The following is a 26079-nucleotide window of genomic DNA, read 5'->3' as shown; positions in this document are numbered from 1 at the left end:
AAGAGGTTGATTAAGACCACAAGCCAGCAGAATGCGATGAAATTAGAAGGAAAAAATGCAATAGGAAATAGGCACGGCTTACCCAGCATTGTAGGATGTAACAAATAAATAAATAAAAAGCGGCAAGCAAATACAAATACAAAAGAAGTCTACAATATTTAAATTTCAGTCCGTTAGACAAAATTCAAAAACACAACGGTGCTGCCAGAAGCTGCCTTAGACGACAGGGTGGCAATACCATTTAACAGAATGCTGACCAGTTAACAGAATTGCATAAGCAGTGTGACCAGCTTGCGCAACAGCGCATTGTGAGTTAACATATGCGTTAGCTACACAGTGTTTCATTCAATTTCTTCTCTTTCATTCCTTTTCTCTCTCATTCTATTTCGAATGAGCAAGCTGTGCGGACGTGTTTAGCTCGTTTAGTGCGGTACCTTTGACTCCTATTTGTTTTATTTTTTTTTAGTATTTTTGTTGTTTGTGTGATTTCAAACTGCATTTCATTTTGCCTGTGGTTGTGTGTGCCTGCCAGTTTTTATGGCCAACTAATAATCTTATCGCAAGCATGAGTCGAAGCACAAGTTATTACTAAGTGTCATCGTCGCGTTAAAATTGGCCTTAACATTGAAATAGCACTGTAAGCCCCGAAAGTAACAACAAACCAAGCCACAGGCAAAAAAAAAAAAAAACAAACGAATTTTCCCCCCGCCCCACTGTCCCGCGAAGTGACAGAGAGAATGCCTGTAAAATCGGTAACGCGCCAGCAGAGCCAAACGCCCGCCCAGCAGCTGCAGCAGCAGCACCAACGGGATGTTGAAAATGGGCTTTATCCTAATATACCGCCCGAGCGGCGATCGCCATCGCGTCCAGTGCGGCCGCCAACGCTGCGTCAGGACACCATTGATATGGAGGAGATACCACTAAATCACTCCAATTCAGTGCAGGAGCCAGAGGATCGCCGAAAAATGCGCGAAATATTCGACAAGGTAAGCCAAATGTCTCTCTAAGATATCTACGCTCTCTCTGGCTCTGCCGGTGTCGCTGCATATGCGAGCGTATGCATGAATGAATATTCTTGTTTTATCCGAAACGCCCGTCTTTGCGCGTTCCCCTTGCTCTTGGTGAAAGTTCTACTGAGTTGCGCGTGTCAAACAGTTGTGAATCATCAACGCCGTCATTTGTTACCCCTCCCTGCCCTCAACCGACTGCTGGCTCGCTCTAGTCATCAAATTGCGGTTTTTCTTTTGCATTGCTCACTCTCTCACGCTCTATTTTTATGCATGCTCCCCAAACTGTCGCTGTCGCTGCCGTCGCCGTCGCCGCTGCGGCTGCGGCTGCGCGTTATTTGCAGATTCCATTTTAGACAAGGGCGGGCTTATCAATGTCACGTCTACATCTTCAAACACAGCATTCACTCAATTTCACACTTTTGCATATTTCACCGTTAACATTTTTTGTGTGCCTTTCTCAGTTTGTTTTTGCTTAACACTGCAACAATAACAACAAACGGACTGAGGGGAATACGAATGTCTTATCGAGTAAAGAGAGAAACAACCGGTTATATACGTACATACATGCATGCATACACATGCACACATGCACATGCACATACACACAAACGTGACTACATACATGTGTGTATGAATTTATTTGTGGGGATTTCTGTCGTCGTCGTCGTTGTTGTTGTTGTTGTTGTTGTTGCTGTTGCTGTTGCTGCTGTTATATTGTTCTTGGCTGTCAAAAAGTTGATTTGGTCTTAGTCACTCGCACGAAATTGTTATTGGCATTTGTTTTTTTTTTTTTTTTTTAATTTTTAGCATTTAGCATTGTTTTCTATTCATTATCATCTTACCTTTCGTTTTTTGTTTTGCTTTGTGTGTTGTTTCTCCTGAACAGCATTCCATTCTATTAGTTGGATTCTATTCAAATAGCCCCGTTTCCCCCACCCTCTCTCTCTCTCTCTCTCTCTCTCTCTCTTTTCCCCCTTCATTGTCTTACGCTCGCCGGCCCCTTTCGTTCATTGGCCCCTGGCAACTGAGACAACAACACAAATTGCACTTCATCATATTTGTTGTTGTTTTATTTTTTGCCCTAACCCGTTTTGCGTTGATTCTTCTTCTGGTAGTTTTGCGTAAGATTTCTTTTGCTGGGCAGCTCTAGCTCGTGCTTAACGCCCATTTATTAATATCTGGTATATCTGGTATGGGGTTAGCTGATAATTATCAGCACGGTCTAGATTCCGTGTTTCGCCAAAGTTGTTCGCTTTGAGCATTTGAGCAGTGGGCAAGAAGCCAAAGCTACATATATCGAAATATTTCTTCGCAATCTTATCAATTTTGCTCGACCAGAGGCTTTTTTCTTTCAAGTGGCGCATAACCCCAAACGCCAAACATTTCATGGCCTTACACACACACACACATGCATATACATATAGGCACACATACAGGACTGACTGTACAACATCTGCCCGACTGCAATTGGTGACTCAGTAACTTATTTTTGTTATTAACTCTTCTCTAATGCAAACCCCAACCCCCTCTTCTCTCTCACACTCTCTGGACTGCCCAATCACAACAGTTTATGGCTTGTGCCTGCTTTGTTGCAGGTGGCTAGATACATCCACCTGTTGCCTGTGTGTGTGTGTGTGTGCATTTAGTAATTTTCTACATAAACACTAAGCGATAAGAACAAAAAAGAGCTATAAGAGACGAAATAGATCTGCGGCAACTAATTGATCTAGCTGCAACATTTTTATACGCAAGCCTTAAAACTTGGCAAAATATACATTTTCTAGATTTGGCCGCCCTCCAGTGGGCGTGCCCCAGACTTTTAACACACATCTTGCTTAATTTATTTCTTGTTTCGCCAATTGTTGTCAGAGTAGAAACTTTTTGGGCAAGAGGCCTGTCAATTGCTTTAGCCTCGATTCGAATGCAGCTTTTTGACGGATTTACCAAATACTGGAATGCATTCGATCCGATTTGGGGCTGGCCATTTGTGGGCATTTGTTGCGACTAGTTTTGGCCACATTTGGGGGTGGTTTGTTGCAACAATTTGATGTGGCATTGCGGACTTTATGGCAACCAGATGTTCTAGTCCAAGCTTTAGACAGGCTGATCTAACATTTATTTAAAATTTGGGATATTGCAAATGGGAAACGATTTCGGAAAAGTTAGCTCCTGTTCGCATGTGTTGGCTACGAGTTATTCTTTATCTTCATGGACGTCAATGAAATGTTCCTCTTCATTGTTTTCATTGGGCACATCGAAGAAGACATCCTTGGCGCTCTTTTTGGCCCGGTCGCTCTTTTTCAGCCACTGGGCCTCCTCCTCTGCGTTCGGCTGCAGCGCATCATAAAAATTGTCCAGCGGCTGCTTCCTTCTCGATCGCCTGTTGACATCGTTGGGCGGCTGCTTGCTGCGGCGCCGCTGTTGCTCCTTGCGTATGTCTCGGTCCCGCAACGCCGGTGGGCTCTGGGTAACCTGGCTGGGCAAGAGGTTCGCCCCAATAAACAGACCCGCCAGGGCCGTATATATGACTATGACAGTGCCAACGCCCGAAGACTCTTGCACCTCGACCTCATCCTCATCCGGCCAATCACAGTTGCACTGCTCCGGCTGCTGGCCCAGCAACCAGCCCACCATATTCTTGCTCGTCCGCCACAAGTGCGTCATTCTGCAATGGCAACTTCACAGAGTACAACCGGAACTATGAGAACTACGGCAGCTATTAGATGGGAAGAGACTAATTGGGTTTGGCCACGCACTCACCTGTAATTATTTGTATGCTGTTGCTGGCCCTACGAAGCACAAAGCTCACGCCTCAGCTCTAGTGATGTCTTGCTATTTGTTCCGAGATGTTTGCCGTACAACTTAAATGACTATTACTGGATGAAACTGACACATCCGAGAGCCCCTTCAAAGCACCCCAACGTCGCCTACTCGAGTCGGGGCCAACGCATCAAACGTTTTACAAATTTGGTGAAATACACTTATAACGAATCGAAATTCCATCCGTGTGGAAAAACCGCGGAAACTTCCTACGTGGGAATCAGAAATTTGTTGTGTTTAGTTTGGGGTCACTTCCAAGGATCCCTATTAAACATTTATTTGAGATCTGTTTCACATTCTTCGAATAACTGACAAATCCTGGCCGAAGAAGCCGAGTACAAAGTTCTTTTCAAGACTTTAACTCATTTTCAAGGATAATTGTGAACATTTATCCGATATGTACTCTATGCACTCATTTTGCAAAAAGCCTTTCATTTGGGATCACAAGACTAAAGAATTTCTAATTTTGGTTATGAACTCCAATCGACTTCATACTAATTCTCAAATATATATCTAGGTAAAACAAAATAAGAACCTGTTAGTTTTCCACAGGCGAGAAAAGGGGAAAATGGGGAAAAAAACACACAACTTTTAAATGATCTGAATGAAAACTAAATGAACCTTGAGTTATCTTCCGGTTTGATTCGAACGGAACCAGTACTATGGGATAGAGTATTATGGAATACCCCGACACCCCGAGGTAAAAAGTGTATGAATATTTGTATACCCTGAACCCATTAAAAATGGGTATAGGGGTATATTGTATTTGTGCGAAATCCAAATGTATGTAACAGGCAGAAGGAAGCATCTCCGACCCCATAAAGTATATATATTCTTGATCAGCATCAATAGCCGAGTCGATCTAGCCTTGTCCGTCTGTCCGTCCGTCCGTCCGTATCTCAGAACCAAGGATCTCAGAACCTATAAGAGCTAGAGACTTGAAATGTTGATGTCGGTGCTCCTAGTTCCTGCGCAGATCGAGTTTATTTCCGATAATCGATAGCTTACTCCGTTTCCAAGCAATCGATATCGATATCCGATATGACGTTCCAAAACGACATAACTCCCCGCGGAGATATGACGTTCCAAAACGACATAACTCCCCGCGGAGATATGACGTTCCAAAACGACATAACTCCCCGCGGAGATATGACGTTCCAAAACGACATAACTCCCCGCGGAGATATGACGTTCCAAAACGACATAACTCCCCGCGGAGATATGACGTTCCAAAACGACATAACTCCCCGCGGAGATATGACGTTCCAAAACGACATAATATCTCGGGTAATAGCTCCGCGCGGAGATATGACGTTCCAAAACGACATAACTCCCCGCGGAGATATGACGTTCCAAAACGAAATAACTCCCCGCGGAGATATAACGTTCCAAAACGACATAATATCTCGGGTAATAGCTCCGCGCGGAGATATGACGTTCCAAAACGACATAACTTCGCGCGGAGATATAACGACATAATATCTCGGGTAATAGCTCCGCGCGGAGATATGACGTTCCAAAACGACATAACTCCGCGCGGAGATATGACGTTCCAAAACGACATAACACCCCGCGGAGATATGACGTTCCAAAACGACATAACTCCCCGCGGAGATATGACGTTCCAAAACGACATAACTCCCCGCGGAGATATGACGTTCCAAAACGACATAACTCCCCGCGGAGATATGACGTTTCAAAACGACATAATATCTCGGTTAATAGCTCCGCGCGGAGATATGACGTTCCAAAACGACATAACTCCGCGCGGAGATATGACGACATAATATCTCGGGTAATAGCTCCGCGCGGAGATATGACGTTCCAAAACGACATAACTTCGCGGGGAGATATGACGTTCCAAAACGACATAATATCTCGGGTAATAGCTCCGCGCGGAGATATGACGTTCCAAAACGACATAACTCCGCGCGGAGATATGACGACATAATATCTCGGGTAATAGCTCCGCGCGGAGATATGACGTTCCAAAACGAAATAACTCCCCGCGGAGATATAACGTTCCAAAACGACATAATATCTCGGGTAATAGCTCCGCGCGGAGATATAACGTTCCAAAACGACATAATATCTCGGGTAATAGCTCCGCGCGGAGATATGACGTTCCAAAACGACATAACTTCGCGCGGAGATATAACGACATAATATCTCGGGTAATAGCTCCGCGCGGAGATATGACGTTCCAAAACGACATAACTCCGCGCGGAGATATGACGTTCCAAAACGACATAACACCCCGCGGAGATATGACGTTCCAAAACGACATAACTCCCCGCGGAGATATGACGTTCCAAAACGACATAACTCCCCGCGGAGATATGACGTTCCAAAACGACATAACTCCCCGCGGAGATATGACGTTTCAAAACGACATAATATCTCGGTTAATAGCTCCGCGCGGAGATATGACGTTCCAAAACGACATAACTCCGCGCGGAGATATGACGACATAATATCTCGGGTAATAGCTCCGCGCGGAGATATGACGTTCCAAAACGACATAACTTCGCGGGGAGATATGACGTTCCAAAACGACATAATATCTCGGGTAATAGCTCCGCGCGGAGATATGACGTTCCAAAACGACATAACTCCGCGCGGAGATATGACGACATAATATCTCGGGTAATAGCTCCGCGCGGAGATATGACGTTCCAAAACGAAATAACTCCCCGCGGAGATATAACGTTCCAAAACGACATAATATCTCGGGTAATAGCTCCGCGCGGAGATATAACGTTCCAAAACGACATAACTCCGCGCGGAGGTATGACGACATAATATCTCGGGTAATAGCTCCGCGCGGAGATATGACGTTTTGAAAGATATGACGTTCCAAAACGACATAATATCTCGGGTAATAGCTCCGCGCGGAGATATGACGTTCCAAAACGACATAACTCCCCGCGGAGATATGACGTTTCAAAACGACATAATATCTCGGTTAATATCTCCGCGCGGAGATATGACGTTCCAAAACGACATAACTCCGCGCGGAGATATGACGACATAATATCTCGGGTAATAGCTCCGCGCGGAGATATGACGTTCCAAAACGACATAACTTCGCGGGGAGATATGACGTTCCAAAACGACATAATATCTCGGGTAATAGCTCCGCGCGGAGATATGACGTTCCAAAACGACATAACTCCGCGCGGAGATATGACGACATAATATCTCGGGTAATAGCTCCGCGCGGAGATATGACGTTCCAAAACGAAATAACTCCCCGCGGAGATATAACGTTCCAAAACGACATAATATCTCGGGTAATAGCTCCGCGCGGAGATATAACGTTCCAAAACGACATAACTCCGCGCGGAGGTATGACGACATAATATCTCGGGTAATAGCTCCGCGCGGAGATATGACGTTTTGAAAGATATGACGTTCCAAAACGACATAATATCTCGGGTAATAGCTCCGCGCGGAGATATGACGTTCCAAAACGACATAACTCCCCGCGGAGATATGACGTTTCAAAACGACATAATATCTCGGTTAATATCTCCGCGCGGAGATATGACGTTCCAAAACGACATAACTCCGCGCGGAGATATGACGACATAATATCTCGGGTAATAGCTCCGCGCGGAGATATGACGTTCCAAAACGACATAACTTCGCGGGGAGATATGACGTTCCAAAACGACATAATATCTCGGGTAATAGCTCCGCGCGGAGATATGACGTTCCAAAACGACATAACTCCGCGCGGAGATATGACGACATAATATCTCGGGTAATAGCTCCGCGCGGAGATATGACGTTCCAAAACGACATAACTCCCCGCGGAGATATGACGTTCCAAAACGACATAATATCTCGGGTAATAGCTCCGCGCGGAGATATGACGTTCCAAAACGACATAACTCCCCGCGGAGATATGACGTTCCAAAACGACATAACTCCCCGCGGAGATATGACGTTCCAAAACGACATAATATCTCGGGTAATAGCTCCGCGCGGAGATATGACGTTCCAAAACGACATAACACCCCGCGGAGATATGACGTTCCAAAACGACATAACTCCCCGCGGAGATATGACGTTCCAAAACGACATAACTCCCCGCGGAGATATGACGTTCCAAAACGACATAACTCCCCGCGGAGATATGACGTTCCAAAACGACATAACTCCCCGCGGAGATATGACGTTCCAAAACGACATAATATCTCGGGTAATAGCTCCGCGCGGAGATATGACGTTCCAAAACGACATACTCCCCGCGGAGATATGGAGTTCCAAAACGACATAATATCTCGGGTAATAGCTCCGCGCGGAGATATGACGTTCCAAAACGACATAATATCTCGGGTAATAGCTCCGCGCGGAGATATGACGTTCCAAAACGACATACTCCCCGCGGAGATATGACGTTCCAAAACGACACAACTCCGCGCGGAGATATGACGTTCCAAATGACATAACTCCCCGCGGAAATATGACGTTCCAAAACGACATAACTCCCCGCGGAGATATGACGTTCCAAAACGACATAATATCTCGGGTAATAGCTCCGCGCGGAGATATGACGTTCCAAAACGACATACTCCCCGCGGAGATATGGAGTTCCAAAACGACATAATATCTCGGGTAATAGCTCCGCGCGGAGATATGACGTTCCAAAACGACATAACTCCCTGCGGAGATATGACGTTCCAAAACGACATAACTCCCCGCGGAGATATGACGTTCCAAAACGACATAACTCCCCGCGGAGATATGACGTTCCAAAACGACATAATATCTCGGGTAATAGCTCCGCGCGGAGATATGACGTTCCAAAACGACATAACTCCCCGCGGAGATATGACGTTCCAAAACGCCATAACTCCCCGCGGAGATATGACGTTCCAAAACGACATAACTCCCCGCGGAGATATGACGTTCCAAAACGACATAATATCTCGGGTAATAGCTCCGCGCGGAGATATGACGTTCCAAAACGACATAACTCCCCGCGGAGATATGACGTTCCAAAACGACATAATATCTCGGGTAATAGCTCCGCGCGGAGATATGACGTTCCAAAACGACATAACTCCCCGCGGAGATATGACGTTCCAAAACGACATAACTCCCCGCGGAGATATGACGTTCCAAAACTACATAACTTCGCGGGGAGATATGACGTTCCAAAACGACATAATATCTCGGGTAATAGCTCCGCGCGGAGATATGACGTTCCAAAACGACATAACTCTGCGCGGAGATATGACGACATAATATCTCGGGTAATAGCTCCGCGCGGAGATATGACGTTCCAAAACGACATAATATCTCGGGTAATAGCTCCGCGCGGAGATATGACGTTCCAAAACGACATTACTCCCCGCGGAGATATGACGTTCCAAAACGACATAATATCTCGGGTAATAGCTCCGCGCGGAAATATGACGTTCCAAAACGACATAACTCCGCGCGGAGATATGACGACATAATATCTCGGGTAATAGCTCCGCGCGGAGATATGACGTTCCATAACGACATAATATCTCGGGTAATAGCTCCGCGCGGAGATATGACGTTCCAAAACGACATAACACCCCGCGGAGAATGACGTTCCAAAACGACATAACTCCCCGCGGAGATATGACGTTCCAAAACGACATAATATCTCGGGTAATAGCTCCGCGCGGAGATATGACGTTCCAAAACGACATAACTCCGCGCGGAGATATGACGTTCCAAAACGACATAATATCTCGGGTAATAGCTCCGCGCGGAGATATGACGTTCCAAAACGACATAACTCCGCGCGGAGATATGACGTTCCAAAACGACATAACTCCCCGCGGAGATATGACGTTCCAAAACGACATAACTCCGCGCGGAGATATGGAGTTCCAAAACGACATAATATCTCGGTTAATAGCTCCGCGCGGAGATATGACGTTCCAAAACGACATAACTCCCCGCGGAGATATGACGTTTCAAAACGACATAATATCGCGGGTAATAGCTCCGCGCGGAGATATGACGTTCCAAAACGACATAACTCCGCGCGGAGATATGACGTTCCAAAACGACATAACTCCGCGCGGAGATATGACGTTCCAAAACGACATAACTCCGCGCGGAGATATGACGTTCCAAAACGACATAATATCTCGGGTAATAGCTCCGCGCGGAGATATGACGTTCCAAAACGACATAACTCCGCGCGGAGATATGACGTTCCAAAACGACATAACTCCGCGCGGAGATATGACGTTCCAAAACGACATAACTCCCCGCGGAGATATGACGTTCCAAAACGACATAACTCCGCGCGGAGATATGACGTTCCAAAACGACATAATATCTCGGGTAATAGCTCCGCGCGGAGATATGACGTTCCAAAACGACATAACTCCGCGCGGAGATATGACGTTCCATAACGACATAACTCCCCGCGGAGATATGACGTTCCAAAACGACATAATATCTCGGGTAATAGCTCCGCGCGGAGATATGACGTTCCAAAACGACATAACTCCCCGCGGAGATATGACGTTCCAAAACGACATAACTCCCCGCGGAGATATGACGTTCCAAAACGACATAATATCTCGGGTAATAGCTCCGCGCGGAGATATGACGTTCCAAAACGACATAACTCCCCGCGGAGATATGACGTTCCAAAACGACATAACTCCCTGCGGAGATATGACGTTCCAAAACGACATAACTCCCCGCGGAGATATGACGTTCCAAAACGACATAACTCCGCGCGAAGATATGACGTTCCAAAACGACATAATATCTCGGGTAATAGCTCCGCGCGGAGATATGACGTTCCAAAACGACATAACTCCGCGCGGAAATATGACGTTCCTAAACGACATAACTCCCCGCGGAGATATGACGTTCCAAAACTCTTTTCATACTCTTTTCGACTGCCCAAGGCTCGATCCGGTGGGCTCTGACATGCAGATGAATTGACTTCAGCAGAAAGCCGGACCTGACTTAGACTGAGACGCACATTTCCATATCGACAAGTCCTTTGATAATGATGAAGAATATATACATGTACTTGCTGTTGCGACAAAACCAACTCAACTTGTAGAGAAAATCAGGTCAAATACAAGAGATCAGGCTTAGGTGCAACTCATTTGAATTACTTTTGATTAATGGACAAGTTTGTTATTGCCTTTTCGTGCAGCACGACTCGGACAGAGATGGGCTTATCAACACACACGAGCTGAAGGGTCTCATATCGGATGGCTACTGCCGGGACATACCGGCGTACATAGCCGAGCAAATACTGCACAGGAGCGACATGGACAACAATGGGCATCTGGACTTTGACGAGTTCTATACCATGTCGCTGCACCACAAGTGGATGATACGCAATATGCTGACCAGATATTGCCGGTATGTGGTCCCACCGCCAAAGCCATTGGAGGGCGATGAGCCGGACGGTGCGTACGAGAAACAAATGTCCATCTGCCCGCCGCCGCTGACCATGGTCATCTTCTCGATCATCGAGATCATTATGTTTCTGGTGGACGTCATCTACTTTCAGTGAGTTCCCTGTTGACACCAATTTGCTTGATTGATTTATTGATTTGTGCCAAATCTTTATGCTAACAGGGACGATCCGAACCACAACCAGCGCCTGGGCGAGAGCACCAACGGACCAGCGGCGACGCTCTTCATTTACAATCCGTACAAGCGCTACGAGTCGTGGCGTTTTCTCAGCTATATGTTTGTGCACGTGGGCATTATGCACCTCATGATGAATCTGATCATACAGATTTTCCTTGGCATTGCCCTGGAGCTGGTGCATCACTGGTGGCGTGTGGCGCTCGTCTACTTGGCCGGCGTACTGGCCGGATCAATGGGCACCTCACTGACCAGTCCACGAATTTTTTTGGCAGGCGCCTCCGGCGGTGTATATGCCCTTATTACAGCACACATTGCGACGATCATCATGGCAAGTCCTTATAATAGCTCGGCATAACACGTTTAGTATCAACTCACATTTCGAATCCCATCTTTGTTTGCAGAACTACTCGGAAATGGAGTACGCGATTGTGCAGCTGCTTGCCTTCCTTGTGTTCTGCTTCACCGATCTGGGCACATCCGTGTACCGTCATCTGACTGATCAACATGACCAAATTGGATACGTAGCGCATTTGTCTGGGGCCGTTGCTGGCCTACTTGTTGGAATTGGCGTGCTGCGCAATCTGGAGGTGCGTCGCTGGGAGCGCATACTCTGGTGGATGGCTGTGCTCGTCTACTTTGCGCTCATGACCACCGGCATCATTGTGCACATCTTTGTGCCCGACTACTTTCCCAAACCCGAATACAACTGATCGCCATTGCGATCCCGACCAATGACAAATTAGCTTTAAGTCGCGCATAGCCTTAGCCTCAGGTTGTCCATGTACATGTCCAAAGTGCACTTGATGTTGGCCATCTATTGGCTAGAGCACGTGTCATTTTAAGGCTTTATTCTATGCTATTTTTCTACCATCTTTAGCGTGTGGCACACATTGAGCATCATTTGCTGTGCCCCTCCCTACTCTCCCTAATTTATGATTTATATACCGCAACAAATTACCTTTGATAACACTTCGCTAACAGAAAGAGCATACTTTCGATCGGAACTAATTTAGCCCATTTCCCTGGGCAGCTTGTCATGCTGATCAGAATGACCCCGTTGGCTCAGCACTTAGCAATATACATTTTATTTGGTTTGTCGGAAGGAGCGGCCGATAAATTATTTATCCATTTTCTTATTACTCATTACCCAAACTAATTCAATCATATTATCCTTGCATTTGCTCTCGACTTGTTTAGCCAAAACATTACCCTACATTTATGCGACTAAGTATACTTATATATGCTAGAATTCTAAGGTATCATTTATTTTTCGATACAAATATTTCTATATATATGGCACACTCTGTGTCTAAGGGCTTAAAAGGGCACGGCTCTCTTGCTCCCAAAAAAGCTAACATACATTGATCACAAATTGGATTTTTCTCACACCGTTCAATCAATTAATACTTGTTAGTCCCAAAAGTCGAACGGTTCAGAAATCTGCCTGCCCGTTCCCATTGGCCAGGATAACACACATGTTGTTCATGCTGTCACTTATTTGACACGATGACTAGTTACTTAAAAACATATGTATATGTATATATTTTTTATATTTATAACACATTATTGTATTACTCTATACACATATTTATTTTTGTAACATTTACACTGCACACTGCGAAAGCCTACTTTGCCAGGACCTCTCCATGTACACAACTAATATACTTACGCACAATATACAAAATACCCATACGCCCGGTTAAATAATCTAAAAAGATAATGTTTGTCAAGTATTTTAAAATAGTTGTGCATTTCACAAAAGTTTTACAATGCGTAATCTTAACAATTCTTCATTTGTACAAAAACAAAATATGTACACGTAAATTACGCAATTCCAGTAATAAAAATATGTATTAGATTTAGATATATTCGTATGTTTTTAAATGCTAAATGCTATATTAAAATAAAACGTTTTGATTTTTTACAAAAACAAACGTGTTGTCTTCCTTTGTATTTTCATATATTTAACGTGTTAAAATAACGCTTCTTTTACGAAAACAATGGATCGTGTACATCGTGTGATGTACACGCTCCTATAACTTAAAATACTCTGGGCTTCAGCTACAAGGTATTGTGTAGCTTGTGATGTTGAAATTAAGACTCAGTCTTTTTTCTCTCGAAGAACAGCCGGGCGGCATTACGGTATAAACGTGACGGTACTCGCCCTCATTCTTACACCCTGACGATTATATACTATGTATAGAATATATATATATATTTATATATATATATATATATATATATAAATATACAATACATATATATAAATAGATATATATCTATATTGATTAAATATATAAGGTAGCGATGGAAACAAATTTAATCATGAGAAATTCCAGACGTGTCATTTGGTGAAGCCGGAAGGAATTTAAGATTAGTTGTCTCGCTCTGGGAAACCTTGGCGACTGTCAGCCAGGCCTGAGGCATCATGTGGTGTAGAATCGATTCCAAGCGATCGACCGGCAAATACGCGATTGGCTCATCGGACTCATTTAGTATATCATTTTCAGGCACGCCTGGTATTGGCAGTGCAACCGGAATACAGTCTTTCTCCTGGTTCATGGCTAACGCACGAGTGACACTCAGAAGTTCGTAGGTAAGACCCAGACGAAATACATTGAGCTGTTCGCTGTTTTCATTGATGGCCTGCATGATGTAACACATCATATAAGCCGTATTATTATGGAAGTTTGGCATGAGCAGCAGCTCCTGGACCGATTTACAAGCTGCCAACTGACGGCTAAGTTCTGCATCCACGTTGACATTGATGAGCTCGACACGTTTTACACTGCCGCCGGCGGCGATGCCTTCCATGATCTCGTTGATATTAAATGAGCGATTGCTGTGGTGGTTTTCTAGGCGCAGGTGGCGAAGACGCTTCAGTCTCGGCAGCACTTGCTGCCCAAACGTCGTAACCTTCATACCACGACAGGAGCCTAACACAAGCGTCTCGAGCAGTTTCAATCCCTGGAGCTGCAACAGCTCCAGCTGCGCCATGTTGTTAATGCCGCGTAGACTTAGCTCCCTCAATTGTTCTAAATTTTGCAGCGGCTGCAACGAAAAGATGCCAGCCTTGGGCTCTATCATGCGAATGCGCAGCACGCGCAATTCCAACATCTTCTTCATACTAGCCAGGCTGAGTGCACGACTGGTGCATGTGGTGCGCAGCTCCAGCAGACGTGGTATACATTTAATAACTGACTGGATAAATTCCGCCTCGCAAGCGTCAGTGCGCAGAACGCGCAATGCTTTAAGCACACGCAAATCTCCCTCCAGGCGCATTTTGGGATTAGTCATTTTGACCCCCATCATATCCAGTTCGCGGGTGCGATAACGCACCATATCTCGCAAAAGGAACAACCAGTTTGTTATAAGCGTGTCACGCAGCTTTAATGTGCGCCACACGCTACGGTCGCGGGCAATCATCGACCATGTCTTGCATACGTTTGACATACGCACACGATCCTGCGAGGGCATAGAGAATCAGTTTACGTTAGATCGTAAATGATGCTGCATTATGTAAACTTACGTGCAAATCCAGTGTCTTCATAACAGCCGACATCACCTGGCAGCTTAAGTTGCCAGCAGAAATGCATTCAACGAAATTTTGACGCTTTTCCTTAGCCGTGCAGTTGCGCTTAAGAAAATATTTTTCATAAATTTCCAGGTCCGGTTCGCGTGGCAAGCTAAAAAGAAGACGACGGATATAATATTTAATTTCATAATTGTAGACATGCAGAATTCAACCCAAACGTTTAGACCCTTAATTCGGTTAACTAAACACCTAATTTCTATCTATTTTCAGAAACGTTAAAAAGCCTCTTCCCCTTACACGGATAATTTTAACTGATATTTGACCCTGAATTGACGAAAAATGTATGTAAATGTAAATGTTAATGCTCGTTCTTTAAAAGTCATCAGTAATCAACCAGACCTATCTCTAACACTGTGGGAGATAAAGAATTTTTTTTTTTTTTTTAAATTATTTTTCAATAAACACTTAAATATTCTGCCGAGTTCTCCGTTTCTATATAGACAACTGTTTTTTCATGTGAACCAAAATGATTGTAGGATTCATTGCTATTGAGTGATTTTTATCTATACTTCAAAAGAACTGAACAGAGCAGAAGTGAGGAGGACTGAGCGTCGGATGAGTACGCGCCCAAGTTGTTTGCCTTCGTTGCGGACTCACACTTGTAAACGCGGACACGGCGGCTCGCCAGCAATGGCCAGAGCCTTGCGACCGTTAATGACAACGACTTCCAGTGGCTTGGGCGTGATCTTGTTACCGGCACGACTTGCAGGAACCTCATCGCTCAGCAACTGGTCCGGCGGCAGCGCGCCCGGCAGTTCAATCTCTCCACCAATTTCCAGCAGGCCGCCATTGCCATTGCCATTGGCGTCGACGTCTGCATTCATATTTTTGTCAGCATCCACACTGGCAGAAGCTTTGGCATCAGTGCACAGGTTCTCATCAATCGAGTCTTGCTTCTTGGTGCCGTTGGTAGGTCCCTGTTCCGCTGGTAGTCCTTTAGCTGTCTGCTGCAAATTGGCAGCTTTGCTACTGGGTTTAACACATTGCTGGATAGGCAAGAATGAAGATGCAGCAGATCAGTTTTGCTGACAGGACTGAATTGGCGTGCGAGTACTCACCATACAGATGTAGCTGTTGACACTGGCGGTTCCGACGGGATAGGCCTGCTGTTTCTCATTGATTAGCTTTAGGCAATACACACAGATCATCGTCTTGCCTTTACCTGACTGCGGTTGAATATTTGCCTGCACAGTTGGATCTGGTGCTGGCTTAGCTGGTTGCTTTGTCTGGTTGCTGCTGAAGCAGGGGAATCGGTGAGAAAATAAGACAAGAAAATATATTTGAAGCATTTAAAGCAGCAGCTTACCTTCTTTTACGAGCGCTGTTGCCAGACCCAGAGCCAGGTCCGCCGCTGGTGTTACCATTGCTAGCTGCCAACACGCGAGCATTTCCCTTAACGGCCATGGTGGAAGTCCAACCCTCAGGCGGAGGGCTAGCGCCCTTGGGAACCTTAGGCTTGGGCACACGCTTGCCAGACACGGGTGCAGGCACTGGCGGGAGTTGTTGGTTGTTCACGTTGGTCAACTGTTGCTGCTGCTTGGCGACAGCTAAGGATTTCCGACGCAACGGAGCAGGCTGTGCCTGACGCACCGTCTCGAACTCCTCGCCGACCTGCTGCATTTGGCGCTGAAAGCAGAAATGATCGATGGTCAACTCGCCATTCAGTAGCGGAACGATGTCCTCGCGGGAGCGCAGCTTCTTGCCTCCTGGCGATATGAATATAACGTCACCCCGCTGACGCGATAAGGATGCACTGCTACGCAGAACCAGTTCACGTTTCCAGCCGTACTTAAAGGGCAAGCGATAGAATTCATCAGTCGGATGCAGCTTAAATGCAGCGACTGAGCGACGGCGAGCGGGAGTCTTTGTTTCACTGCTGGGTGGAGTCTGCTCTGCAGGCTCATTTTGACTGAGCATGGCGGCGGGGCAGATGCTACGAGCACGTGGGGTGCGCGGCGGCACATCCGGATTCGGATCATGCAACGACTTGGATCGAGTGCGCAAGCTGCAGCCATTATTATCCTGTTCTGTTGGCTTGGTTCGTTTTGATTCATTCTGTTGTCCGTCGGCTGAGCTTCTATTGGAAGTGCCACGCTTTCGCGAGCTTCTGCTTTTCAATGAGCCAAAAGAGGCATTTGAGTCCTCAACAGCGTCTAAATTTGCGACGGTATCAATACCAGCGGCGGCACTGGAGGGTCGTTCATTTGAATGCTTGACTGTCTGCGTAGAGAGGAATAGAGCGGGAGAAAGCAAATTAATAGGTTAGTTGCCCAGCAATGCCAGTCTCGAAGACTAAGCCTAAAATTCCACCTGCTTTGCTACATCAGCTTGTGGTTCTGATTCTGATTCTGGCTCTGATGATGGTTCTGAACGAGGACAACTTGTTGCAATTGACATTGAGGCTGAATTGGTGTCGTTGTTGTTGACGTTGTTGTTGGTTGTCTGCGTAGACTTTGGACTTGAAGTAGTCGAATTTGTTGTAAGTGTAAAACATGTTGTTGTCGTTGTTGCAGGCGTTTTAAGTTGGGAAACTGGCGAGAAGGAAGTAGAATCAGAAGACGACGATGTTGACAGCGGCGGCCGCTGCTCCTTGTCCTCTCTGGGAAAGATGCTCAGCCCAGTGGCACAGATTGCCTTTAGGTCAGTGGGCAGCTGCTGCATACAATATACAATATACATACATACATACAAACAAAAATACATAGAGAGATAGAGAACAAGACAAGTACACGTCGATGTAAACAAGTCAATGATAGTCTTGACACCGGAGCTGGAACAGCTGTAGTCACATCGCTGCTCATGCCCGTGTCGTGCTTGGGCCGTTGACAATGCCTACTTACCTGCTGATCCACGTCCGAGCTACTCTCCAGACTGTGGGTGGGTGAGAGATTAGGAAAGGGTCCGCTCCAACCCATCAAAGCTACTTCCTTTGAGTCACGGCGTAGCTTGGCTCTTTTAGCCTTGCGCCTTTTGGTCTTGCGACTGCCTGCTGTTCCAACTAGTACATGATGCAAGGATTAAGAATGGTTATGAGTCGCAAGCAAATTATCATAAATAAAATTTACCACTCTGCTCGGCATTGAACTGTTCTTGCTCCTTATGCTGTGACATATCAGAGTCATTTTCGACAGATTTCTGCCTGTTGATTGTATTTGTCTTCAGCTCATTGCCTTCTGCCTCGGCCGAATGGTTGGAGCCATCGTTGTTATCAGGCACAGAATCATCGCTAGAGCTGCTAAGGCTCGACGATTCCCTCAGCTGCTTCTTTAAACGGGGGCTGTTGGCTCCGTCAAAGGCGTCGTCTGGCGAACTCATAGTGCGCCTGTCAAAACGTAAGCTTAAAATAAAAATAGAATCTTCTCATTGAAGTAAATGCAGTTAACAGATCCCGTCGTGACCCAAGCAGAGCTGCACATACGGGTTGCGCAACGAACAACAAAGCGAGCCATGCCCAAAGCAAACCAGCAAGCGATACTCTCCAAAGTTAAATAACTTAAAACCTAAAGTGTTTCTAATTAATTCATTTGCGGGCTATTCTTGGGTTTCATGTTTAACAAAGACCGTTGACTAAACTTAATAAAATCTAAGCATTTATTTATGCATTTATTTATTTTGTGCTTCGCTCTATACAAGAACATATGTATGTCTTTAAGAATTTCTGTATACAATTTCTGTCTGCTTCGCATTTTAACAGCATAGTGATTGCGACTTTTTTCTGTAATGCTATTTAAGTTCCTTTTTTTTATCATAAATGCTTAATTCAAAATTTTGACCCAAATCGACAAAATGGCAAGGGGTTATACCACTTTTTTTTCAAAATCGAGGTCGGTGCGAAAATCGAAACTGTTTCAATGATTTTTTTTAATATCTCGGGTAATAGCTCCCCGCGGAGATATGACGTTCCACAACGACATAACTCCGTGCCGAGATATGACGTTCCAAAACGACATAACTTCGGGCGGAGATATGACGTTTCAAAACGACATAACTCCGCGCGGAGATATGACGTTCCAAAACGACATAACTCCGCGCGGAGATATGACGTTCCAAAACGACATAACTCCGCGCGGAGATATGACGTTCCAAAACGACATAACTCCGCGCGGAGATATGACGTACCAAAACGACATAACTCCGCGCGGAGATATGACGTACCAAAACGACATAACTCCGCGCGGAGATATGACGTACCAAAACGACATAACTCCGCGCGGAGATATGACGTTCCAAAACGACATAACATAACAAAATGGTAAGGGGTTACATCACGGGTTACATCACGTTTTTTTGAAAATAGAGGTTGGTGCGAAAATCGAAACTTTTTCGATGTTATACCCTGAACGCATTCAAAATGGGTATAAGGGTATATTGTATTCGTGCGAAATCCAAATGTATGTTACAGGCAGAAGGAAGCATCTCCGACCCCATAAAGTATATATATTCTTGATCAGCATCAATAGCCGAGTCGATCTAGCCATGTTAGTCTGTCTGTCTGCGCGGTATGATGGATAACAGCTCCGCGGGGAGATATGACGTTCCAAAACGACATAACTCCAGGCGGTATGATGGGTAGTAGCTCCGCGGGGAGATATGACGTTCCAAAACGACATAACTCCAGGCGGTATGATGGGTAGTAGCTTCGCGGGGAGATATGACGTTCCAAAACGACATAACTCCAGGCGGTATGATGGGTAGTAGCTCCGCGGGGAGATATGACGTTCCAAAACGACATAACTCCAGGCGGTATGATGGGTAGTAGCTCCGCGGGGAGATATGACGTTCCAAAACGACATAACTCCAGGCGGTATGATGGGTAGTAGCTCCGCGGGGAGATATGACGTTCCAAAACGACATAACTCCCTCCGCTCGGATGGAAATAGCTCCGCGGGGAGATATGACGTTCCAAAACGACATAACTCTGCGCGGTATGATGGGTAATAGCTCCGCGGGGAGATACGACGTTCCAAAACGACATAACTCCCTCCGCTCGGATGGAAATAGCTCCGCGGGGAGATATGACGTTCCAAAACGACATAACTCCGCGTGGTATGATGGGAATAGCTCCGCGGGGAGATATGACGTTTGTTTCCGATAATCGATAACTTACTCCGTTTCCAAGAAATCGATAAAAGTCGGTATCGATATACTGTTTTTTGGACAATTTTGGTAAATAATAAAAGCTAAAGTCACGAAACATGATATGTTGCTTCTAAAATAGAATGCATTTGATGTTGGAAGAAGAGGGTTCAGGGTATCCCCTAGTCGGGGGCTCCCGACTAGAACCTCTTACTTGTTTTTTTTTTTTTTTGGTTAACAATTAATCCGAACACGCAAATACACATACGCCCAGGTGTCGGGTGGTCTACAGAAAACCGAGCCGAGTAATGCCGAAGGCATGCTGGAAAGCCCAAAGGTTGAAATTATATTGAAAACATAAGCAGAACCAAAAAGAAGCTAGCAAGCCTTTTGAGATCTTCTATTGTACTCAGCTAGATACATATACTGGTGCTATCTTGCACACATGTACATACATACATATGCAAATACATATATCATGCACGCGAGCATACGCACGCACACACATGCATGTAACATGTACATATATACGCTTCAAACAGCTCTTTAATGCAACCAAGGTCAAGCCTGACGTTTGTTTTGTCTTTGCTGCATGCGTTTCTTGTAACTCTTCGTCAAATTTCACGAAGGCTAACGGCTCGTTGGACTTGCGACACAAACTTACGCGGCGAGCACAGAATCGGGAATGTAGTTGTGTGCGTAACAATTTATGCACGTGTGCGAATGACAAATCTAAAATGGCAACCAGCTTTTCATGGCCTTTCTCTGTACGGGCAAGTGTAGAATTTTATGCTGCACATTTACTGTAGATCGGAAAAAAACTGAACTAGTAATATCATCACAAACTTTCAAAACCATGCACCGTATAAACTTACATTTTATTCTCCCGTAAACGATTTGTGTCACGAATCGTTTGTTTTTGTTTGGTTTTAATCGTTCGTTCACACGTTCACACACACATACATGTATATACACTAGGGTGCCGCACACAAATGCAAATTGAGCACAGCTAATGCATGTGTAATATGTGCACTTACATATTTACAAACAAATACATTTATGTCAATTTCAATTCATACAACTTTGTTTGTAAATGCGAAACGCTGCAAGAGCTATGACTAGAATTATAATCGCTGAAGCCAAGGGGCTAACTCCGAAATTTTTGAATTTGGCACGCACTTTTACGTGTTGATGTGTGTGTGTGTGCGTGCGTGCGTGTATGTGTGTGTGTGTGTGTGTGATTGTGGCTGTGTATGGCCGTGTGCCGGTGCCGGCAAACAAAACTGCATGACAACCTCACATAGTATACGTTGAAACCCGCGACTTGGTCACCGTGCCCAGCAGGCGGCAGTCTTTAAGTGTCAAGCGAATATTTTAGCTAGCTCATTTGCAACTGCTATTTCGATTTTGTCAGCGGCACCTCGCGAATCCGCGCGTGGTCACTGCATGTGTATGCACACAAACATAGCTGTGTAATTGTGTGTGCGACTGACGCTAGCTTCGAAATGAACCAGCACCGCATTTACGACAATATTATTTTGGGTGTGCTGATGAAAAACATCAACTTACCTGCTATGGAACACAAAATTTGAACACTTTACACTGTCAACTTAAAATCTTGAAATTAATTTGCAAATAAAAAAACACGTTCGTCCTGCTGCGATTCGCTAGAAATTGTGCTAAACACTAAACGATAAATTACCTCTTTAGTATCGAATGGTTAACTCAAAATGGCCACTTCTGTTAAATATCTGTTAAGGCGCTGTTATGTGTACTGTGCAATGACATTGCGACAGCTGTTAATCCGCTGTTATTGTAATCGAAAAAACGATAATATATGAAAATCATCAAAGTCAGACCAGATTGAAAATATAGCAAAACACCAATATTCGGCAAATGTAAACTGAATACTGCGACCGAAAATTACGATTGCGATTCTGTAACCAAGTGGCGTTTTTTGGCGTTTTGATTTCATGCTTTAACATTTTGGGCATGAGTATTTTTTTAATGTTTTTGCAGCAGCGCATTAATTTGGCGACCTTATGATATTTGAAAGCATCAGTTTGCGTTTCTTTTTGCGACATTTTTATGTCTAATTTTGTGATTTCAATAATTTCTTGATTTGCGATGTTAATATAAATATAAAAAAACCAAACAAAATATTTGAAAAAAAAAAATCAAAGTTATAAAAACATCACTTTTTTGCTTTCTTTTTTTTGATGATGGCGAAATCTGGCTAGGATTCGCATATATTGTCTTTTATTTTTATAAAAAACATATGTATGCTCCATTTAATCCGCTCCTCGTAATAGTCCGTTCTTATTCCCATCAATACTCACCTATGTTAGTGTGCCAAGTCTTATCGAAAAATGAGTTTCAATATGGCGAAATAATTTTCATTTGAAACATTTTTTTGAGCTTCTTCATTATAATGGGTAAAAAATCAATTTCTAAAACTTGAAACTTGGGATCTGCGAAACAATGTGCCGCGTGCTAATATGCATGTAAATAATATATAAGTATGTACTTTGAGTTAGGAACTTCGTACTTGAATCAAGTGGAATCAGTCATAGAAGTAAGCAAATTCTTGCCTCAAATATGAAATGAAAAAAATTGAATCAAGTGAATCAATTTTGATTTTCAGCCTTTTTGAGCTAATGTTAAATGAAATTGTAATGACTGTTGAATGAAGAACAAAATAAGCTCAACCTCACTTTGTCATAGCCAAATCTGTTCTTAAAATAATCCCAATTTAAATAAAAAACTTTCATAACCAAAATAGGAACAATATCTTCACAATCTCAGTCAAGATGACGAGCTGAGTTTATTTAGAGACTTTAAGTTTGATATTTATATTCTCTTAAGCAAAACGAGTTTGTAATTTTTTGTCGATAGCTCGTCCTATTTCGTGAATATACTTAGATAGGCACCGATTTCTGGATATGTTGTTTTTTAGCTAGCTAAGAAAGTTTAAGATCTAGATACACCAGACCTGGTACGCAGGCTTTCGTAACGATAAGGAATATGTTTTGGATAGCACAATTAAAATAAAGCATTTTAAAACATCGAAAAATATTCATTATATAATATAATTAGTAGTGAGGCGCAGGGGGAAGGATCAGCGCTGTTTGGGCTTGTGTCTATGAGTCTATAAGTACCTGGACTATTTTTTTATTTGGAGAGCTTAAGCGTGCTGCTAAAAAGGAAGAGGTTTTTCTCAGATAAGCCAACTCGACATTAACCTTTAATAGAGTGTCCGCTTATGGAAGCTGTCCGTTGTGGGAGCTTTCTTCGCACATGCAAACATGCACATGATGTATGCATGTGTACATGTTTTCAGCCTATGCATGCAAGCATGTATACCTATCCTCTTGAGCATATATTTGTGCATACACATACGCATACACATACACATATGTATGCGCGCATTCAAATAAAAGCCTTTGGTTGGGCGACGTCACATTTTTCTGCGTTCATACTCTTACCTTCAAACTCTTTGGTATCAACACGGGAATTGGCACACGTGGATTGTAGAACGATTGAAACGTGAGAGAGCGCATGCCAATTGCTTGCTGCTGCCGTGCAACCCCATTGACAGACGAGCTTTAAACTTGAATCTTCTTTGATTCATCTCGATATTTTATAGCCCAAAGCCCATTTTAATACAAAGAGTGTATAACAGGCAGCAGGAAGCATCTCTGACCTCATGCAGTCTATATATTCGAGGTCAAATTCATCAGTCGACTCGATCTTGGCACATACTTATGTCCCTCTGCCTGTATGGCCGTATGTATGAAGACGTTCATCGCAGAACCTATAAATGCTTAAGACTTGCTGTTTTAGGTTTTATGTTGACATCTAGCAGCATGATGGAAACATATATATCACACGGATATGGTTGGGTGGACTCGGCTGTTGATGCTGTGCCAAAATGTATATATTCCGTATGAGTAGTAGACGTAGAAGAAGACTATTTTAAGCTATCTTCAATGGGTTCAGGGTAAAAAAATATGTCTGCACCCCCTGGAAAGTCATAAACCTTTTGATATAAACGCAGCCCGCAGCCCGCAATTGTGTCCTTATCTCGAGCAGCAACAAGGATCTGGGATACGAAATTGAAATTGATTAAATAATTGCAGACACTTACTTACTTTTGACGATGCAGCCGGTCGAGTGGGTGTGAATCGCGCACTGCTCAAGCACTCAACACTTGCTCACTTTCGTGCAGATGGGCGTGGCTACTGTGGGCAAACTGGGGGCGTGCCCGGTCACCATTTTGCAAGTGTCATTGATTTTTCGCCAGCGTCGCAGCTGCAGCTGCATTTGCAGGACTTAGCTCCAGCTTATGGTCACAGGGTCACGTGTGGTCGTGTGGCTGCTGTTTGTTGAGTTTCGTGTCTTATCGGCAAGAGACACGTGCTGGGCACACCCCTCCCACCGACACACACACACACACACACACACACACAAACGCACATGCAACTGCAGTCGAATGATAACAAAATTAGCCACCAAACTGCTGCTAATTTGATTTTGATTTTGATTCTGAAGCTGTTGACTGTTGACTCCTTGGGGCGACTTTAATTTGATTGCCTCAAATCCGCTTAGCGGGTGCCATTTGAGGGTTGTGACCGTCGGCTGTTGTTGTTGTTGTTATTGTTGTTGTTGTTATTGTTGTTATTGCTGTGCCTCGGGCGCGACGTGGTGTCTGTGAGCTGGATTAAGCACGGGTTCTCAGGCCCAAGTGGGTAAGTGACTGGTCTAATCCCAAACTGATGAGCATGTTGAAATCAGTTGAATTGATTTCTATGATACGGCGCTTCGTTGTTTACAGATGCCTATGAATATATAATGAGACTATCAAGCTGAACACGCGACAGTAGACGGACCCACATTCAAATCTTCAACTCTCTAGATCTTGTTCAATTATTGATGCTAACTGTGAGACTTTATACTTAAGGGTTCGCAGTTCGGTCTTTTTAAAATGATTTAGCTTGGCATCCAAATGTGTTACATATTCCGACGGAAATGTGTTTTTTGCCAGTCAAATAATCACTATTTCCACCCATTTTCCGCCAGTGCATAATAATTTAAATCTACCCGTACTATTTTGAGCTCCATGACGTGAATTCTACATGACAGAATTGGGAATTAGTTTATATAACCTTTAAGTATTTTTTATTGGATTTTACAAAGAGTATAAAATACGTGATAAATGTAATACCTCTTGAAATCAAGTTGCAGGCCCTTCGACATGCCAGAAAAACTAGCTTTAGGCAACCGTTTTTCCTGATTTTTCCACATTTGTGGGTGCAGCTTCAACATTTTAGCTGCCCAGCTCTTACAGATTGGGCCGTGTTCTGATCACAGTCAGATCAGAGTTATATATATAGAAATGTGTATTATATTAACTTAAATTAAACTGACCGTCTCACATCCAGATTTTGCATGTCGCTTCATAATCCTCCATTCCTACCCTCGTCAGCTCGACGTGTTCCAGGAGCAGTTAGGCTTAGGCTCCTTCGTAAACTTGTCAGAGTAGAGTTTCGCGCTTGTGGCGTAATTATAAACAATAAACAAACAAAAACGAGCTAAACTCTTGCTAGTTTCTTCTTCATTTCATTTATGAATGCAAAAGAAATGTTCATCTGTAGCTCCGTCCAGACTTCGGCAGTTTATATCATTGCAGTTCATTCAATTTCCCATGCACAAAATAAAACATTGTTTCTTTAAATACATATGTAACTGCATTTTGCCGGAAGCGGGCAAGAGAGCAAAGCTTTTTTCTAAGTGAACAAAATCTGATATATGCCCGTAAGAGTATTTAATCTTGAGAGACCACATTTCAGCTTTTGAGTTAAACTTTATTGATTAATTTAACAAAACATTCTCACTAACCAGATAACTGGGAAATTTATTAAAATAAAGCACGATCTATACATTATGATACGGCCGAAT

At 44.1% G+C, this 26079-nt stretch overlaps 3 protein-coding genes across 7 annotated transcripts; 1 reads left to right on the top strand and 2 right to left on the bottom strand.

Annotated features, from left to right (window-relative positions):
- Positions 1-378: 378 nt before the first annotated feature.
- rho-4 (rhomboid-4) lies at positions 379-12433 on the top strand. Its single transcript, XM_002055477.4, has 4 exons — positions 379-986; positions 11005-11366; positions 11436-11778; positions 11852-12433. Exons 1-4 carry the CDS (start codon positions 738-740, stop codon positions 12158-12160), a joined length of 1263 nt encoding a protein of 420 aa, XP_002055513.2. The 5' UTR covers positions 379-737; the 3' UTR covers positions 12161-12433.
- Positions 3104-3926, bottom strand: LOC6632099 (uncharacterized). Its single transcript, XM_002055478.4, has 2 exons — positions 3771-3926; positions 3104-3717 (listed from the first exon to the last, which is right to left on the bottom strand). The coding sequence occupies exon 2, from the start codon at positions 3672-3674 to the stop codon at positions 3204-3206; it is 471 nt and encodes a 156-aa protein (XP_002055514.1). The 5' UTR covers positions 3675-3717; positions 3771-3926; the 3' UTR covers positions 3104-3203.
- A 1319-nt stretch (positions 12434-13752) lies between the features above and the next one.
- On the bottom strand, positions 13753-21833 carry LOC6632100 (uncharacterized). Of its 5 annotated transcripts, none has more exons than XM_002055479.4 (9): positions 21691-21833; positions 18111-18382; positions 17886-18043; positions 17356-17700; positions 16352-17265; positions 16104-16281; positions 15643-16031; positions 14980-15136; positions 13753-14915 (listed from the first exon to the last, which is right to left on the bottom strand). In XM_002055479.4, exons 2-9 carry the CDS (start codon positions 18358-18360, stop codon positions 13770-13772), a joined length of 3537 nt encoding a protein of 1178 aa, XP_002055515.2. In that variant the 5' UTR covers positions 18361-18382; positions 21691-21833; the 3' UTR covers positions 13753-13769. The 5 variants fall into 5 exon arrangements, with proteins under 5 accessions (XP_002055515.2, XP_032295517.1, XP_032295518.1 ...); XM_032439626.2 differs by having other exon boundaries at positions 16104-16278; XM_032439627.2 differs by having other exon boundaries at positions 17356-17697.
- Positions 21834-26079: the final 4246 nt, after the last annotated feature.

The sequence above is a fragment of the Drosophila virilis genome, chromosome X (assembly GCF_030788295.1).
Source record: "Drosophila virilis strain 15010-1051.87 chromosome X, Dvir_AGI_RSII-ME, whole genome shotgun sequence".
Classification (NCBI taxonomy): domain Eukaryota; kingdom Metazoa; phylum Arthropoda; class Insecta; order Diptera; family Drosophilidae; genus Drosophila; species Drosophila virilis.
Note: the sequence above shows the minus strand (reverse complement) of the source record. Positions and strands in the feature narration are given on the sequence as shown.

Coding starts and splice junctions, on each gene's coding strand:
- rho-4 (XM_002055477.4), top strand. CDS start 738: ATGCCTGTAAAATCGGTAACGCGCCAGCAGAGCCAAACGCCCGCCCAG. Junction 987..11,004: donor TGCGCGAAATATTCGACAAG/GTAAGCCAAATG, acceptor CTTTTCGTGCAG/CACGACTCGGACAGAGATGG. Junction 11,779..11,851: donor ACATTGCGACGATCATCATG/GCAAGTCCTTAT, acceptor CTTTGTTTGCAG/AACTACTCGGAAATGGAGTA.
- LOC6632099 (XM_002055478.4), bottom strand. CDS start 3,674: ATGACGCACTTGTGGCGGACGAGCAAGAATATGGTGGGCTGGTTGCTG.
- LOC6632100 (XM_002055479.4), bottom strand. CDS start 18,360: ATGAGTTCGCCAGACGACGCCTTTGACGGAGCCAACAGCCCCCGTTTA. Junction 17,701..17,885: donor GCTCGGACGTGGATCAGCAG/GTAAGTAGGCAT, acceptor TATTGTATGCAG/CAGCTGCCCACTGACCTAAA. Junction 16,032..16,103: donor TCAACAGCTACATCTGTATG/GTGAGTACTCGC, acceptor TTGCCTATCCAG/CAATGTGTTAAACCCAGTAG.